Raw genomic sequence first — 19,069 nt, forward strand, 5'->3', positions numbered from 1 at the left:
GGCCTGTAGTTCCCCGGATCCTCCTTCCGGCCCTTCTTGTGGATGGGTGTCACACTGGCAAGCCTCCAGTCTTCCGGGACCTCCCCCGTTAACCAGGACCGCTGATAAATGATGGAGAGCGGCTTGGCGAGCACCTCCGCCAGCTCCCTCAGCACTCTCGGGTGGATCCCATCCGGCCCCATAGACTTGTGAGTGTCCAGGTGGCATAGCAGGTCATTGACTGCTTCCTCCTGGATTACGGGGGGTTCATCCTGCTCGCCGTTCCCGTCTTCCAGCTCGGGGGGCTGAGTACCCTGAGGATAACTGCTCTGCCTGTTAAAGACTGAGGCAAAGAAGGCATTGAGTACCTCAGCCTTTTCCTCATCCTCAGTGACAATGTTCCCCCCCGCATCCAATAAAGGATGGAGATTCTCCTTGGCTCTCTTCTTGTCATTAATATATTTGTAAAAACTTTTTTTGTTGTCTTTAACGACAGCGGCCAGATTGCGTTCTAGCTGGGCTTTTGCCTTTCTCATTTCTTCTCTGCACGACCTAACGAGATCCCTGTACTCTTCTTGAGTCACCTGCCCCTTCTTCCACAAGCGGTAAACTCTCCTTTTTTTCCTGAGTCCCAGCAAGAGCTCCCCGTTCAGCCAGGCCGGTCGTCTTCCCCGCCCATTCTTCTTACGGCGTACAGGGACAGCCTGCTCCTGCGCCTTTAAGACTTCCTTCTTGAAGATCGTCCAGCCTTCCTGGACCCCTTTGCCCTTCAGGACCATCTCCCACGGGACTCTCTCAACCAACGTCCTGAACAGGCCAAAGTCCGCCCTCCGGAAGTCCATGGTTGCGGTTTTGCTGGCCCCCCTCCTTACTTCACCAAGAAGCGAGAATTCTATCATTTCATGTTCGCTAAGCCCAAGACGGCCTCTGACCACCACATCTCCCACCAGTCCTTCTCTGTTTGTAAACAGCAGGTCGAGCGAGGCACCTCCCCTTGTAGGCTCACTTTCCAGCTGTGTCAGGAAGTTGTCTTCCACACACTCCAGGAACCTCCTAGACTGCTTCCTCTCTGCCGTGTTGTATTTCCAGCAGACACTGTTACAACTTTTGAAATTGTTTTTTTGTTTTCCTACATTCTAAACTTGTGGTCTTCTCACTCCTACATTCTGCTAACATTCCTAAGTATTTGAAGCATTTACTTCTTGTAAAGAAAGTCCTTTTATCTTAAAAAGGAAATTTAAAAAAAAAATCATTATCATTATCAGATTTAGGTTCTTTTCTTGTCACTGTACAAAAGGTATATTGAAACATCATCATCAGGTAGAAAAGATTTATTGGGACCATTGTCACAGAATAATGTAAATGTCACATAACTTAGAAGATGTGCATACAGATTCAGAAGATTCTGACAAAAACTGATGAAAAAAGACAAGAAAACTACAGTTAACTCCATTTTAATCAACTGATGCCTAATGGAACTAAAGAAAAGCAGGTAGCAATTACGAAGCAAGACAAGCATTATGCAAGTTTGATGAAGCAGAAACAATTTTTAAAAGTATAGCATTAAAAGAATGTTAGCATCCAATTAAATATAATAATTATCATGCTGAGAAATCATTCTGAGCCAAATTAAATTTCATGTTTTGCTGAGTTCAATTTAAAAGGTTAAACATATTTTAGAGTGCAATGCATTTAAAAAACAGAAAGCTAAGTTTTCCTCACAAGAAGAGCCTGAGAAACAAGTTGGAAACAGAATGACCAAACTAAAGCAAGTGAAGTAACCTTAGATGAAAACCTTAGTGAAAAATCCATCTATTAAGCTTTTAAAATACTTTTTGCAGATCAGGAAGAGTACACAGTTTAAAGTTTTCTGCACGTCTTCAAAAATTTCCAGTCGTAAAATCAAGGATGCAAAAAACCTAAGCCAAGTTACCATATATATAAATTCAAGGAACTTGCACCATAGAGGCCATTTCAAATCCAGCTTTATGGAATTGCTTTCACAAGATGATGCTATTTTACAGGCTGTACCGAAAAATGCTAGATCTTGTTAATATTCATAAAATATAAAAGCTGCTACATAGCTTATATCATTCTGTCACAAAATGATTCACAAGTGCAATAATTTGCATCAACTGTTCCTTACAAAACTTGAGCCTTTTTCCACCACAGATCTTGAAATATGAATGTGAAAATTCAAAAAGCCATAAATAGTTCTTGTATATTATAACTCCACTACTAATCTGACATATCTATTCCCACAACACTAAATAAGCAAGTTTTTTGTCAAATTACATAACAGCCAATGCATCAAAACACTCATATCATTAAAACAGTATAAGTTATACCACGTTCAGACATATATCAAGTCTCTCAAATCCAATTATTCTAAGAAACAGAGTAGAATTAAATTTATACAGATATACCAGCTACCTTTTCACCTTCTTACGCTTAGCTCACATCTTGCAAATTGGTTTAACATTCTGGTGGAAAAGAAGAAATCAGTACCAGTATTCTTACCAGTAATCAATCAATTCTTTGAGATGTATGCCACACAGATTCTACCAATGGGCATACCAGACAACACAGGAATGGAAAGTCAGACTTTGCAGAATCTTTAAATGATGTGCTGTAAACCCCCCTTTTCCTCATTGCGTGTCTAAATCTCATTCGTTCTAAGTGCAGAACCATATTAGAAACAGTAGAATGGCAAGAAGGATATAAATGTACATACAAACCTTGAAGAACACTAACTTCAGACAAATAATCTCTTGTCTTTTGGGGGCAGAAGTTCCACACATACATTCTAACACTGGATATCACCAAGCAGTCATATTGCTCAAATCATTTGGCAAACTGTCTCACAATTAAGTAATTCCACCACCTCCCTACCAAAGGCTACAAGAAGGTAGCAAGAATCCAGACACATAAGAGGGGAATCCCCAAATTCCCAAAGGTGCATAATTAGATATCATAGGAAAAAAAGTTTTTGGACAGTGGGATATGTCCGAACTGACTCTTCAGGAAACCTTGAGCCACAGGATGCAAAAACAGAGGCCAAGCAAACTGAAAAGCGGTAAGTATATTCTATGAAAGTCTCCCTGCCTGTCAAGTGGTTCACTTGTCATTTATCTGGAAGAACTATCCCCAGATGGTCACAAACAAAGCAGTAGTGAGTACACCACTCTGAGAAGCTGGTCCAGAGTGCACAGCACATCCACCCATTAGACATTCCCAGCTAGTGGCAAAGATACCATAGAATAGTAGAATAATTTTAGTTTGGAAGGGACCTCCAAAAATGAACTAGTCCAATCTCCTGCTCAAAGCAGGTCTAAATAGGTCAGTTGCTCAGGGCCATGTCCCGTTGAGTCTTGAACCCCTCCAAGAATGGAGATTCCACAACATCCCTGGGTAATCTGTTCCTGTTTTGAGCACTTTCAATGTAATTATTTTTTTCCTAATATCTAATCAGAATTTCCCATGTTCCAACTTGAGTCCATTACTTCTCAGTCTATTGCTTTGCACCTCTGAGAAAAATTAAGTTCCTATCTTTTCTGTGTCCTCCAAGCAGGCATATAGCAACTGCGATGACTGGAGGAATTTGCTGATAAAATCACTGCCATCTTGAGGAATGTACTGTATTGCAGGGCCCAGAAGTGAAGTTTGGCATAAGGCTTTGTGAATATACACATCACAGTGTGTTTCAGACAGTGATAATTCCATTACATAGTGGGTTGACAAGCTGTCACTGGTTGAAGCGAAGCTGAAGGTGCAGTGAAGCTGTCTGACAAAATATAAGCCTTCATAGAATGAGTATGATTTCTCTCATGAGCTCCATGGAGTGATCAGGAATGAAATGCAACTACTTGACATTAGCAAGATGACTGAGGCCATTAAGGAGGAACGTCTTACATTGGGGGGAGGTGGGGGAGGAGAACGGGAGGACCTCAACAGACACCACAATAAGGGAACAAATACATTCCTCTCTAGTGAAGGTAAACTAGAACTATTGCCAAAATCCTAGATGCATAGCGTCTCATTTGACTTCAACATTGCCTGACCTTGTAGTTGCAGGGATTAGGTGTCCAATAGTTCAAAAGATTCTTTTTCACCTGATCTAGCTGAAGATGTCCTGACCCATTTCAGGGGTGTGGGACTAGATGACCTTTAAAGGTCCCTTCCAACCCAAACTATTCTATGATTCTATACCAACCAGCCTCCCTCCAGAACTGCTGGTGGCATGTTTATTGGGATTATCATCCTGAACTTGGACTTCCTCAACTAATACATCTGCAATGTCAAAATAGCTAGTTAGCCCGTTTCCCCTTGGAGCAAGGAAGTAACTGAGTCCTTTGCACCAGGTTATGTTGCCATGAGCCCCACAGTGTGTAGACAGAACATCAGTTTTGATTTCAGACCCTTTTCCTTTTCACAGGCCATTCTCATGAGGAACGGAGGCAGGAAAAATAAGGTGAGTATGGTACAGTTGCAACAATAAAGACAAATAGAAACTTTTACTTGAATTAGTCCGTTTCTTCTGTGCCAGCTTTTAAGCCATCATAAATAGGCTATATTAAGAATAATCACAATAGAGAGAGCCAGAAAGTTACCCTGCAATATGAGAATAGAGAGTAACAAATTAAAATGAAAGTAAAACCTACTACAGGTAAATGTAAGATGTATAGCCAGGAAAAATTAATTCTTTTACCTGTTTCTCTGTGAGAATGACTCTGCCCAAGAGTTGATTCTCAAGACCTTTCATGGTCACAGTGAAGTCAATGATGGAGGTTCGAGCACTAATTTCAGGAGAGTAACCTGGATTTGGCAGTTTTGTAGTAATGTAAAGTCTGAAGCCATTCATAACATCTACTTCCTTATCACCAACCTTCACCTTAAGAAAAGTATTAAAAAGAAGTCTTGAGATATCAAGAACCAGTACACACTCTTTCAGATACTGCATGTAGAAACAAAGGTTACATTTTTCTGTTCAAAGGCGTAAAAATCCAGCTTTAAATTATACGTTGGATGCAAAGAATTTGTTGAGAATATCTATGGAACGCTTTAAATTAGTCATTCACACATTATTTCAATTTTTAAAAATTGTCATAAGCAAAGGGCTAAAGAACTCTATAGGTTAAATATATTAACTATTTGTGATTTTAAACTTAAACTCTACCTTTTTTTGGTATTAGCATTAATCAAATTTAATTATGACCTTTTATAGTCATATACTTATTAGGAGTTATTTTGTTGAGGGAAAGGGGGGGGGGCTGTTTCCACTTGTTTGCTCATTTGTTTTATTTTTACCTTGTTGGCTGAACCTGTTTTAATGAAGTTTCTTTCCAAAATATTATCAAGTGCCGGGTCAAGCTCTTCTCCAACATCTTCTATCAAAAGAGGTCTTCCCAAAGAAAGGCTGTCTTCTAAGTGACTTCTAAAATACTTGTGATTCAAAGAAGTGATCTAAAAATACAGTCATGGACCTATATATTATGTTATGCCCAGTTACTAAGCTTTTTGTTTGTTTTATATTTATAAATTATTTCATTTTATTTAAATTACTGACAACACCAACGATCCTATGGGTAGACTAGGATTAAGGCAAAGATTGTGACCACAAGAAAAGGTAGCATCAGGGTACCTAATCCATATTCTCGGATCTCACTGAATGCAAACTTCTATTTTTCAACTACAAAAGTAGAAGCAAAGCAACACTGAGCACTTAAAGTTTTGATATCCTATGAGTGCTACTAGACCAGAAATTCACAGGAACCTTTTACCACCTTCAGTTTTATCTTGGATAACATCCCCAATTCAAACTGCAGCAAGGTCAATTCCAAGATTAGGGAGCTTTCCCACACACACACCTTGAAAATTAGGGGTTTATATTGAACAAGCATTAAATAGTCTTTGCTTTAAAAAGAAGTCCTCAGTACAATTGTGATTAATTTTCAACATGTACACAAAGCACATTCAGCTTAGTTTGTTTATAACTCCACAGCTGAAGTCTAATAAACATTTTTTAACATAACTAACTAGGCAACCATTAAAGGGTTCCACACTGAGATAACAATCAACATGAATGAAAGTAGTTTCCTAGTAATACTCTCAGAGGCACTCTATTATCATTCTTCAAACTCCTCTTTATCTTTTTCAGGGATATCTTTTTAAAAAGCTGGTTTATTGGTGTAATTATGATTGTAGCAAGGAAGGACTTTCCTTCTCGTATTTTTCCCTGTTTGCATTGAATTGGTGTATCTCGTCTCAGACCATATGTTGTTGCAATACTGTCTTCCCTGTATACGTGCAGAATATTTAGCACCTGACATCCATGCTAAGAAAACACAAATTATCAATAATTTCTGACTAAAAGATGATAAAAATATCACGCTGTACATCTTAATTTTTAAACATTTATATGAACCTGCATTAATCACTTATTTGAGGTTTTTTCTAATGCTTATAGTATTCTGCAAACATGCTTCAGCCCTTATCAGACGTTACCCATCCAGCTTATTTTCCAACAGTTTATGTTGTATTAAAATAAATTCATTAAACAAATTGAGTCACTGGTACTAATAAGCTTCAAATGTACATTTTCATATCTAGCCAAATCTCAAATCTACGAAAATATATCCGAGATGTCCTTCATATCCAGACTAGGCATTTTATATAAAAGGCATTTGGCTAAGTATTTTTTGAATCACTGAATTGTAATGTTTTGTGAGCTAAGAGTTTCTAGGCATTATGAAAGCACCAGCATTCCTATTACCTGAAGTTCATTTCTGCCTTCCTTATTTTTAATCCAAATTTTACCCTGTGCCTGTGGATCGATTAACAAAGGATAACGAGATGCTTTAGTGACAATGATTCCATTCTGTATGGATAAGTCATCATTTGGTAATCCCTGCAGGTTCCATTCACTGATAGTTGGAGCATCAGCCAACATTTCTATGAGGTTCAAGTTGTTACCAAAGGGGATTTTCCGGCTTTTCATTTCCTTTTGCCAGTCATTTAATAGCAGACTGCGGAACTCTTGGTTGAAAGGACCAGAATAGGACAGAAAAGCTGTAGCCAAGAGTACATCACCTTAGAGAGAAAAAGGAAGAAAAGAAAACAAAACATTACAATTTTGCCAATTCTATTCATGAATGAGCCGCTTCCTTCTCTAGTTGTTATATGGTTTGGTCGGTAACTGAAGAACACACTTTGACCCATAAAGAAGACAAATCAGCCTTTTCTCAAGGCTCATTACATCGCAAGACAATGCTACATTTCAGCAGGTGCCATGTTTACTTTATCCTTACAATGCAACTGTAGGAATCAAGAGATGGGCATATGGCAGCCAGCCAAGGTCAACCCAACACTCACACACATAACATCATTCCAAACACCAGATTCTGCACAAGCAGGACATGGCAGAATAAACTTACTCGTAAACTTCCAAATCCATCATTTCCTTGCACAATCATGAGAACAGGCTTAAACAATATTTTTGGGGGAGAAAAGAACCTTTATGTAGGAGTACTAATTAAGAACAAATCAATTACAATTATTACTACTACTACTAAAAAACTGTAACAGACATCGTTATGGAGGTATTAAGTGTGACAAATTTTAAACTTCTGGTCAGCTTCAAAATTGCCCCCCTAAGTTTCATGACACCATAGTTTGGGTTTTTTGTACCTCTGAAGTAAGAATGCAGGATTCCAAACTGGAGAAGATACTGTACTTTTATACTGAGTACTAATATTTTTTAGACTTTTTCAAGTTATCTATTAAAAAAACATGATGAGTGTGTGGGGAAGGTATTCTGTATTTTTAGTAAGTCAACAATACACATATACATATTATACCAGCAACTAAAATACAACCTATCTACTATAATACAACCTATACAACAGTATCTGCTTTTTACAGCATTTCAAGGCAAAAGTCAGAGAAGACATTTCAAACCACAGTAGACAAGATAAATTTCATTTACTTGATCTAACTAATAAATTCTTTATTACAAAGTACTTTAGTTTCCAAGTGCATATTTATAAAATAAAAACGAACTTCTAAGAAACAAAAGTTCTATGAACATTAGACATTAGTAACTGCATTTGAAAGTATTGATTTCTACATATAAATGTCAGTGCCTGAATATCAGTCTTCCTCTCCTCCGTATGTATTCTCAGTTATAGACATTTTATTGGCACTTGCTAACATATCACTCTCTTTGGACTGCTGCCTACAAACATCAGTCAAGTTAAAACATCAGTGTCCCAAGTATGCACTGCATGTTATACATGGCAAGTAAAAGCCCATGGACAGCATACACAGTTACTGTATTATTTTATTTGTTTTTTAAATATGAACTTTAGTCTCATATTGTATTTTTTACCTAGCAGTGCTTTAGCAAGAGAATTAATAACACCCTCATTTTAGCAAGAAGGAAGCTAAGCTACAAAGGAAAAGTTTGAAATTTCAAATGTTTTCAGTTTCACTACCCATTACAACTCAAGTGACTAACTTTCAAGTTCAAAGGTGTGGACAAAAGCTTACCCACTAGCCTCTTGGTTTGCATGGCAAATTCTTTACTCTGCTCTGTCCACCTCTCTTTTTCACCTGCTAAACCACTTATAAGACTTGAGGCAGTTTGCATTTTATGACGGCAACGCTCAGCATCTTCAAGCAAAGTCTAGAGAAAACCATACACCAAGAAATACAGTTTACAGTCATGTATCTGATAGGCCAGAAAAATCTCTACATCTAATTAAACCAGTAGTTAAACAACAGCTCAAAAATATATTCTCAAACACTTATATCACCATGTAGAGAAGGAGGGAAAGCGGGATGGAAAAAATATATCAAGATGAACTATCAACATCTGTCATAAATGCGATCAACATCCTTTCCAAGGAATAATTGGAGAGAGAAATTGAGAGAATGCATTATGTTTTCCTTGAAATAAGGGTGGCAACTTCTTTTCTGTGAAGAGCAGTTCACCTGTTTTTCTCTCATTGCTTTTTCATACTCTGCCTGCACAATATCTAATTCTTCTTGCTTGGCACCCAGTTCTTCTTCAGCTTTCTGCAGATCCAGCATAGCAGTAGTTAGGCGATTCTCCTGGATTGCTAAATTAGCCTATGAAGCATACAAATATAAAAGTGTATTCATACCTACAACATCTCAAAGCATTTGCTATAATGTATCTCAAAGAATTTTACTGTACTACATTTCAAAATCAAACTGCTTAGTAGAGATTTCATCACTCATTAAAACCTTTTATTTGAATTTTACAACAAACTAACTCCTTATTGCAGGTAGCTGCAGTTAAGCAGTTGGTCTAACATCAATTAGAAAAAATAATTATAAAAACTTCTGGGAATACCAGCCATTCCCCATCTGACACAAAAGTTAATCTGATCTGACCTGCAAAAAAGACTGGTGCCACTAGAAGCCTATTTGATTTCTCCAACCAATATGCTTTGTCTAATGAAAAACACTACCTCTAACTACAAATCTTGCTTCCTTCTCAGTCATTCCTATTATAAATACAAGCTATTCTATGTTAAAATCATGTTTGACCATGTTCTTCCTGACTTTCATTTTTACCTTTTAACAACTATTTAGGCCTGTTTTTCTCTAAATAACACTGATGAAGAGACTCTGTACAGTCTTCTTATGAACTGAGATCCCGAACATTAAAAGAACCAGATCTCTAGTTTTTTCCTACTGAATTCTTATTTAAGGTAAAGCAATTGCAATAGTGAATTAAACTAGATGAAGGTTGCTTCAACACCATTCAGAAGGGGCACACAGGCATAAAACTGCACAATCTCTTTCATAATTTTGACAACTTACAAGTGGTAGTACATTTGAAATATATTTTACTGTAGAGTTACTATTTTCTAGATAATAAATTCCTACAGAGGCATGTACCAGTTGGAATAAGGCAGCTGATGTTTCCAGCAGATGAAATCCTCAAGTGCACACAGGTGGGGAGGAGAGGGAGCAAAGGGTGTTTGTGTGCCTCCCACTGATTAACAGACTTACCTTTAAAGGTAATACTTCTTTGTTGATGGAAAAAAATACAGCCATAGCTTTGGTCCATGAGCAAAGGCCAGCAACATTCCCACATACTCTCTTAGCTGTCTCAATGTTGTAGTCCACCATTTCAAAATACGGGCTCAAAAGTTCTACCACTTCTTCATTAATTGTGTCCTTTGGAAATTGCTAAAAAAAAAAAAAGTGCAATATACATAATGTATGTAATATATGGAAACTATACATTTATGTATTTTAGCACACACAGAACACTACCAAGATCACAAATGTTACTTACAAACAGCTAATATGAAGTTCTCTGTCTCATGCATCTTTGAGAGCTTGCCAAAGTCATTCCACTCTGTTCTATATTCTTACAAAATGGAAAAAAGTTTGCCTTCATTTATGATCATTGCTATCTTACACTATCCATTACCATTACACAGCTAATTGTTGATACCAAATATCACTGATAACCTGCTTGAAATTCCGTTTTTCTTAATACTGAATAAGTAACTTAATAACCTTCAAAAAGAAAAGGAAAAGCTTAGCTCTAGTTCATAAGCATACATTCTACAAGACAGTCCTTTCAAAGGGCAAGCCAGCTATCTTCTCCTTAAATTACCTTATCTCATTAGTGGAATGTGTTTCAACTTTAAGAATTTATTTTGACCCTCTCTTTTCTCCAAAAAACCTCCCTTCCATTTTTCATTCCCAAAAGCTCTCAATTTTCACCCTCAATTTTATTTTGATGGTCAAATATTTTATATAAGTTTGGTCTTTTTTAAAGATTTATTTACAAGGTATAATGAAAGTCCATCACTGATGAACTTGAAAACTAGCTGTTTCCCTGAAGCACAAATAGGTTTATTCATGCACAAGCAATGAAATGTTGAAGCCTTTCAGTAAATTAAAAATCCTCACGAGTAGATGCAATGTGAATACTACATAAACGGCATCCATGGCACTACCAACCATACAAAGTTGGTCAGGCCTGCCATCTGTGATTTCCCACTGGACCAGAGACAGATTAAGTAAACGCCTCAAAATACAGAAATCAGAGATAATGACATCCGGTGGGGCAGGACAAGGTACAATTTATTCTGAGTAGATTAATCATAATATTATTAGTTTAAATTATTAACAGGGATTTATTCACCAGTTACTCTTCCTATTTCCCTAGACATATGCTATGGAGCTGAAAATCCCAAATTTCAAAAAATTTCAATTTTGCACATCCTGATAATCAACTATTCTTTTGCAAGCCACTGCACATGTTGCAATGCTGAAAATTAATGAAAAGTTAGGTACCAGAAAAAAGATGTTTTCTATCAGCTTTAATGAAACAGATAAGTCATGGCTATTCAAACCAAATGCTTAAAGCTTTGAATCATTTGTCACTGAAAGGAATTTCATTACCTTACTTAGGAGAAACTATAATTGATTTATGACCTGACTTTGCCAGAAGGATTCAAGTTTATTTCATTATGACATACTTATTTTTAAGCCCTTAACATTTCAGATCTATTGTGTGTTTGATTCCCCTTGCACATTCGTTCTCTTATGAACACCAGAGAAAACACTGTCCCTTATTTTCTTAAATTAAAAAAAAAAGTCAAAAAGAAGGTTGCACAAGCACCTGTAGGTTCTGTAAGAAGTTCCCTGCTGTCATCAGTTTCAAAGATTCTTGCCATGATGGGATGGCACAGCATTTTTCCTGATCAATTTTCACATTGTTAACTTTTCGCTGGAAGAGCAGTAACACACAGTCCATGATACGCATAATGAGGTGAGGAGGTCGACCCAGCGTACGGACAGTGGCAATATCTGCAGGTTTTATTGTCTATGAATTTAAAACAAAGGGTAAAGCAATTACTGTTATTGTTTATTTAATAAGACACAGAGCACAAGCTCACCAACAGTATTAATCCATTGGAGAAGAAAAAAATTATTTTTGGTTGAAAATAATTTTACCCCTAAAAAGCATGAAGCTAGAAGGACCCTCAGATTTTTCACTACTACCTCCTAGCAACTACTAGGAAACCTCAGCTCAGCTACCTCTGCAGTAGACCCTAAAAGCTTAAAACTACCATGCACATTTTTGATAAAACAAAGAGAAAAACAGAAACATCTTGAAATTTTACTGATTTTTTTTAAAATGCAAACCTATTGACCAGAAACTGAGTCTAGAAAGGAAAATACATTCTGTTGATATTTGGCCAATGAAGGTGAATTAAGGAAACCAGCGAGAAGGCCTGACACACATACAGATTTGCACCTTCTCATGCATCTTACTGGGAATGTTCCTGTTGTAGAAGCAGGCCTGCGAGAAAAACAAGTAAATTGTAATAATGTATGAAAACCTAGGCCCTATTAAGTAAGGCCAAGTAAGCCTATGGTGCAAATCTAATACTGTAACTCATAACTCTAGTGTACATCATGAATCAAAAAGGACTATCAGAAAAGTCTACTGAAGATGTCTCCTTAGAGAAGCACTGATTTGAGCAGTAGTGCATACTGCACCACATACAGAGCAAAAAAACACTGAAACATGGTAACTGCTGATGGGCCCGCTCCTATAACAGACATAACTTGGATCAGAAGCTTTGCTTATTCACAGGCAGTTTAATCAACCTGAGTACATGACAGTGACAAACAGTAAGCAACAGGTTATTGCAGGAGTTATGATACCTTGCTTCTTGCCTAGCACATGCCTCACTGAGAATTCATAAAGGAAGATTTTAATTACTTTTGATTATACTTCAAGAAAGGGATTGTAAATTATCGCAGATTGTCCTGTTCAACTTCCTTCTGCCTGCCTTTTGTTTCCCTTCAATATTTTGCTGCCCATTGGGTTCAGTGTGCACCTGAAAATTCAGCAGAGTTTTTCCAGATATCTGTGTGGAAACTTTAACCAGTGTTTCTCAGTGACTTTTAGGAAATTCAGCCCAGCCTTTTTTGCTCCATCCAAATTGTGGCAACAGTTGCATTTAATTTCCATTTATTTATTTACTTACTTCTAGTTGTGCATTTAATGCGCCATTTTTATTGCAGGGCAAAGTGCAACTAAGTTTTATTGAACTTTGACAATTCTTATTCAAACTTTAAAAAATTAATCTCACTATGTTTAAAAATGCTTATAAGCTGTTCTGTACCTATGTGTCTCTTAAGATAGCATTTAGCAGTCCTAAAATACGTAGAAAAATGGAGCGAAATAACCAACCACAGGTTTTTTTTTTTTTATCTGGGAAATGACCTTTGTATTTATCAAATATTTTAATAGACATTTGTCTACATTGCAAACAGAATTCCATTCTAGGAATCCCTAGAGGGAAGTTTGCAAATCCATAATGATTGTGAGATTCATGTTTTGAAAGATGCAGCCCTATACAGACTCATACAGAGAATTTTCTTGTTAAAGGAATTTCTGAATAAATGAATGCATGCTGATAGGCTTGCTTTTATGATAGTTTTCCTTTCCCCTTTAGGCACAGGCAAAGCAATTTATTATAGCAAATGCAAGAATTTCAAGATTAAGCCCAACCACCTGTCCCCACTGTGAAGTCTCACAATAATGCTAGTGTAGCTTTTCCTTAAAATCAGATTTTCATTTATTAGAATCCAAAATTTCAAGAAGAGCAGTATTGTTTTGGTTTGGTAATTTTAGCCAAAACCAGAAAGTAAGCTGTAATAAGATGCAGGACAGGACACAGGACACTGGTGCTCTTGTCATACCTCAGACACTGCCGAGTTAGCATTGTTTGTTTATGCACTTGTCAGAATGCTTGCCTACCTCTGGGTTTTATTTTTTTTTACATTCCTCCTATAGCTAAGTATCAGAATCTTATGATCCAGACCTGCTCTCTTACTCCACTCTCTTCAGCTGTCATGCCATCAGCCTTCATTTAAACATTTCCACTCTGCCCTTCAAGAATCCTGGCAGTCAGAGATTGTTAAGCACTTCTCCCTCAAAGTGAAGTCATACATTCAGGAGATCCATGAAAAATTGTTTATACTAGATTTTGAAGACTTTGATTTGAAGGAACATCACAATAGTCTTTAACCATCACAACTGTTGGCAGCCTCTCAAGTAGAAAGGAAAACCTTCCAGTAAACAACCTTTGAGATTTATCTATCCTTCAGGTTTTTCCTTCATTCTTTTCTGTCTCTTGAGATGCCAGCTCCCTGCCAGCCTCCAGTATTAGGTTTACTTCAGATCCCACTACTGCTGCTCACAACAGAGATGCCTTGAGGAACATGCTCTTATAGTCAGCTGAACAGACATTAAAAAAAAATACTACGCAAGATCAACAAAAATTAATCTTTTTTCATCACTAATGATGCGTCACGTAAAGATATGGGCACAGTGTTATCACTCTATTATAAAAGCTTTACAAAAAAGAGTATGTTGAAAGACATGAAGTCCCACGGCGAACGCCAGAAATCTGGGTAATGCCACAACTCATAAGAAAAAAGAAATTTTTTTTGAAGAAGGCAGAAATCACTGGATCAGCAAACTTACTCAAAATGCAATCCATTGGTGAAAACTGAAAATAAAACAGGAGGTTTAGATTTGGATAGAATTACAACTGTTTCTACACGGAAGGCACTTCACTCATTGCACACAAGCTGCTTTATAACAGTATCAACATTCAGTTACTGGTCTAACATCAACCTGCAGGACATCATATATCAACTATAGTTTCAAATGAAAGTTAAAACTTGCCCTTTTCTGAAAAACTGCCTATTTTGGGTTTGGTACTCAGGTGGAAAAAGAAAAACAAAACTGAACCTAAAAAGCCTGAAAATATGTGTATTTATTTGCATACATTTTCTGTCAACTGATGAGTTATATGATGCACCTGCAATCTTATATTTGTTTTCAAAGAAGCCCATCTTCTAAGAGGTAAAATAATGTTATACATGGTCCAAGTACTAACCTGTAAGGCTGCTTCTGCCTCTTCCAAAGCAGGCTTAGCAGCTTCCAACTTCTCTTCAGCAATGGCTTTGTCCACTGAGATACTGTCTACAATAGCTTGAGCTTTGTCTTTCACTTTCTGAACTTCACCCTTCACCTTCTCAGCAGCCTGTGCTTTTACAGTAACTTCTTTCAATACCTAGAATGTGAGAAAACCCACATGCCAAATATTAAAGAAAACATCTAGTTGGAAGAATGTATTAATTTTTGTGGTAAAATTTTATCTGTTGAATTCCAGAACCAGAAAACTCAAACAAGATGACTTTCATCACTGTTGTAAGTTTCCAAGATCCCTTTTTTCCAACACTTAACTTCCTTTTACTTGATTAATCTTTTCAAAATAGAATAAAAAGAGCAAAAAAACCAAACAGCAATACACTTTGAAGGCTGTACATACCATGTCGGCTTTTTCATTGGCAATTTGAAGTTCCTTTTCTTTCACCTCCAGCTCTCTGCTTAGAGCAGCCACTGACTCAGAGGCCTCTTTCAATTTTTCCAGTCCAGTATTCATTCTGGAGTTAAAAAGCAAAATAAGAAGCATGTAATTCCCTATGTAATTTACACCCCGCTTTCCAAATTATTCCATCAATAGAATGAATCACATCAATCAGAACAAACACTAGCAAAAGAGGTTTTACACCAAAAATAAAACTTGTACAGGAACTTTCACGCAAGTGTCCAGTGTCTTCAGAAACAAGAAAGCGAACAATAAAGAATTACATAAAGGGAGTCTGTGGCTTGAAATTTTACCCATTTCTAACTCAAACAGTATGCCTTTATCATTGCATAAAAATCCTATACGTTGGTTCCATATATGTCACTGTCCCTGTTGAGCTCCAACCTGATGCTCAAAGGACTGAGTTCTATACAGCAGAAAGCATTTTACGATCACTAGAATCGTAACTATTTCTTGTTTGAAGAGGATATTGAAAAGGTTAATAAAATCAAAATATTGAAATCAAGACCAACCAAAAGAGAGTAACAGAAAAAGAGCATTGAGATAACACTTTTCTCATTCAGCATTAAAATGCCCCTTCAACAGTGCTTTTTGTCTATCAAAATGTAAGGCCTCACTCGGGACTTTCCAGACAAGTTTAAGTGGCCTCTACAGAGGCTGCTACTGCAAAGGCTAAGCAGTACTTGGACAGCTAAACAAATACAGGGCAACAGATAAAGAGTAACACCTGCCAAAGCAATTCAGACTATGCAACTAAGGTTAAGTGACACAAATTGACATGCATGAACTAATCTGGTACATTTGAGGCATCAGAAGGTAGAAAACAGGACCAGACCTTTCTGTTTTACAAGTCTTCACCCATAACTCTATTTGGCTTTGAAGCCAAAGAATATTTCAAAGTGAAATAAACTAGTTTGAGTCTTTCTTAAAGGCTTCCAGCTCTTTGTGCCAATCTGTCAAAATTGAGATCACAGTTTTTCTTAAGGGTAATACCAATTGATACACCAAATGCTAATTTTACATTCTATTTGAGTATTTCTGACATGAAGATAAATCTGCAAATAGACTTCATTAGTTTAATAAAGTATCTGAAAAGGAGAATGAATATATCAAAACCACTTTAAAAATCTACAAGTAAAAAGCTCAGCAGCCTAAATTAGGCTCTATGATCACAAAACCAAAAACGCCAAGGGTATTTCTTACATGTTCATATCAGGAGGATGCAACTGTGTAGCAAGAAAACAAAATTTGCTCTCTGGTAAATTAAATGCTATTGTGAATATATTATGAAATTACATGTAGATGTTTTTTTTTTTTACTCGTTAAAAATACATGGGAATAATTTACATTCACTTTTTCTCCCACTACCTTGCTTTTTCATACATCACTACCCTTTTTGCCCCTCCAAAAATATATAGTCTTTAACTTACATGCCAAAAGCAACTATAATATTTGGTCAAGTTACACTTTTACACAATTTTAGATAATTCGGAAAAAAAAATTATCCTTTTGCTGTGCAAAGAGACAAGCCACGCATTGAAACGAAGCGTATTAGAATATACCTATCTGGGGAAGAAAACTACAGAAAGACAGTAGTAAACTGACCAGTTTACCTGTTTGCTAACGTCTGCACTTCAGCATGCTTTTCTCTGTATGTGGTTTTATATCCCTGAATAAAGGACAGGTAGGATTTGGGAGTCACATGTGTACAACGTCTGTATCTTTGAAAGTAATCAGAACACTTCTCTGCCACTCCATCCTGGAATGAGCCCATACACTGCACAATTTCCCTCTTTGTATCAGCAGTGCAGTCCATATCAAATGAGGACAGGAAATGTTCAGATACTTAGGAAAGAAAGAAAAACATAACTGTAAGTAAATATTCAGGAAAAACTCTTAGCTGATAAACAAGGCAATATAAAGGCTACATACCATGACAAAGGGAAATATTTCATCTAATTAAATCTTCATCTGCCATTGATCTGTGCACCACTTACTTACATATATTTGGCTCAGTATGTGGCTGAACTTTAAATAGCATTTTATTTTTAACATTTCACAATCCAATATGTGGTCTACTAAAGGACGGTATTGATTACACCAGGCAATAGTTGCAAAGCAGGAAACACCTCTGGAAGTAAAGTCTTTATACAATGTTACTGGCAATCTGAGATTCATTTTCTTGACATCTTCTATAAATTTTATTTAAAATGTAAATACTAATTATCAACCAACTTATTGACAGCTGTGGCATGGAAATGCTTTCACATTGCATCAAGAAGATATTATGTCAGCTTTCACCCAGCTTCCAAAACCCCAGTCTTCTTTACTCTCCACCATCAGATCCTTAACATTATTCCACAATTCTCAGTAAAAAGTATCGCCAAGGGTCTGGTATTCTTTCACCTCCAAAGTGTGCAACTGCTTTTTCTCTCTGAACCTGTCTAACTGCCAACTACCAGGGATTGAGTAATCACAGCCTTCATCTGTATGCCTGATCACAGGCACAGTCGCTAATAATCACTTTCTTTAGTAGTATTTTGCCTTCTTTATTAACGCCTTTAAGCCATCTTCAAGGGGAATTTTTCCTCAAACCATGTTCAAAGCCTTTCCTCTGTTAGAAATATTTAAACAGTTTAATACAGCAAGCTTTACAGAAGAAAACATCTATATCAAATTTTAGAACCAAGTAAGTTTCTTCTGCCAGCATGCTAGCAAAATTCAAAGCAATTAAAACAACTTAATGACCACCAATCAGAGAATTAAATATCTGCAAAGACAAAACCTACACCTACCTGCCACTAGAGCATCCTTAGGCCATCGGCTGAACCAATCTATAGTACATCCAGAAATGAGAGCAGGGAACTTCAGGACCCTATTTCGGAATTTTTCACCTACTGGTGAAAAGCAAAGAACCACGTGAAGGTTCTGATGGACTCTGGTCATGAAGTAGTCATACAGAACCTCACTGCTTGGAGGTCTACGCGGATGTTCCTTTTTGAAGGTGGGTATGAGGTCAGTAACGATCTCATCCACTTCATCACGTGCAAATAAGTTTGACACCTTTGAGAAAAAGGAAGATTTTTTTCACACATTATGAGATTCAAAATAGAGTATATAGCACAAGGTTCATTTAATAGATAGTATTTCAGGAAGGGACATACATTTCAGACCCTGAAGTTATTAGGACCCACCCCACTCCTTTAAACCAGAACTTTTACTGAAGTGATTCCATTAAACACACGGAAATCTAACTTGCTGTAAAAGTAAAACCCACTCTCCCATGTGAACAACAAAGAATCCATGTATACTGGCTTTGCTTTCTTCTCTTAATATTCTAATAACTAGTAGAAATTACCCTGAAACACACCCCTGAAATAATTAATAAATACATAAATAAATAAATAAAAACAATAAAAGCTATCCCATCCATTCTGGACATAAATTTACCATACAAAAACTAATGGTACACTAATGAGATATTTAATTTAACAGCCAATTCTGTTAAACTTCAGTGATGTTCCCCAAGTCTCAATTTTTTTTAAGCTATTCTCATGTCCATGACAGCTTGTCAACACATTTAAAAGGGTCTGATCTAGACAATTTCTCTGTATGCAATGATG

The 19,069-nt window shown here is 36.8% G+C and overlaps 1 protein-coding gene across 1 annotated transcript in view; it reads right to left on the bottom strand.

Moving 5' to 3' along the window:
• DNAH5 (dynein axonemal heavy chain 5) overlaps nt 1-19,069 on the bottom strand; it is a 164,407-nt gene that overhangs the window by 23,033 nt on the left and 122,305 nt on the right. Inside the window, exons 55-65 of the mRNA XM_076330347.1 lie at nt 18,242-18,509; nt 17,060-17,291; nt 15,387-15,501; nt 14,952-15,128; nt 11,651-11,854; nt 10,021-10,200; nt 8,971-9,108; nt 8,527-8,662; nt 6,752-7,068; nt 5,287-5,442; nt 4,688-4,870 (exon numbers count right to left, since the gene is read on the bottom strand). Of these exons, the coding sequence (XP_076186462.1) occupies nt 4,688-4,870; nt 5,287-5,442; nt 6,752-7,068; nt 8,527-8,662; nt 8,971-9,108; nt 10,021-10,200; nt 11,651-11,854; nt 14,952-15,128; nt 15,387-15,501; nt 17,060-17,291; nt 18,242-18,509 (2,106 nt within the window). The remainder of the gene's footprint in view (nt 1-4,687; nt 4,871-5,286; nt 5,443-6,751; nt 7,069-8,526; nt 8,663-8,970; nt 9,109-10,020; nt 10,201-11,650; nt 11,855-14,951; nt 15,129-15,386; nt 15,502-17,059; nt 17,292-18,241; nt 18,510-19,069) is intronic.

This window comes from Aptenodytes patagonicus, chromosome 2 (genome assembly GCF_965638725.1).
Source record: "Aptenodytes patagonicus chromosome 2, bAptPat1.pri.cur, whole genome shotgun sequence".
Taxonomy (NCBI): Eukaryota; Metazoa; Chordata; class Aves; order Sphenisciformes; family Spheniscidae; genus Aptenodytes; species Aptenodytes patagonicus.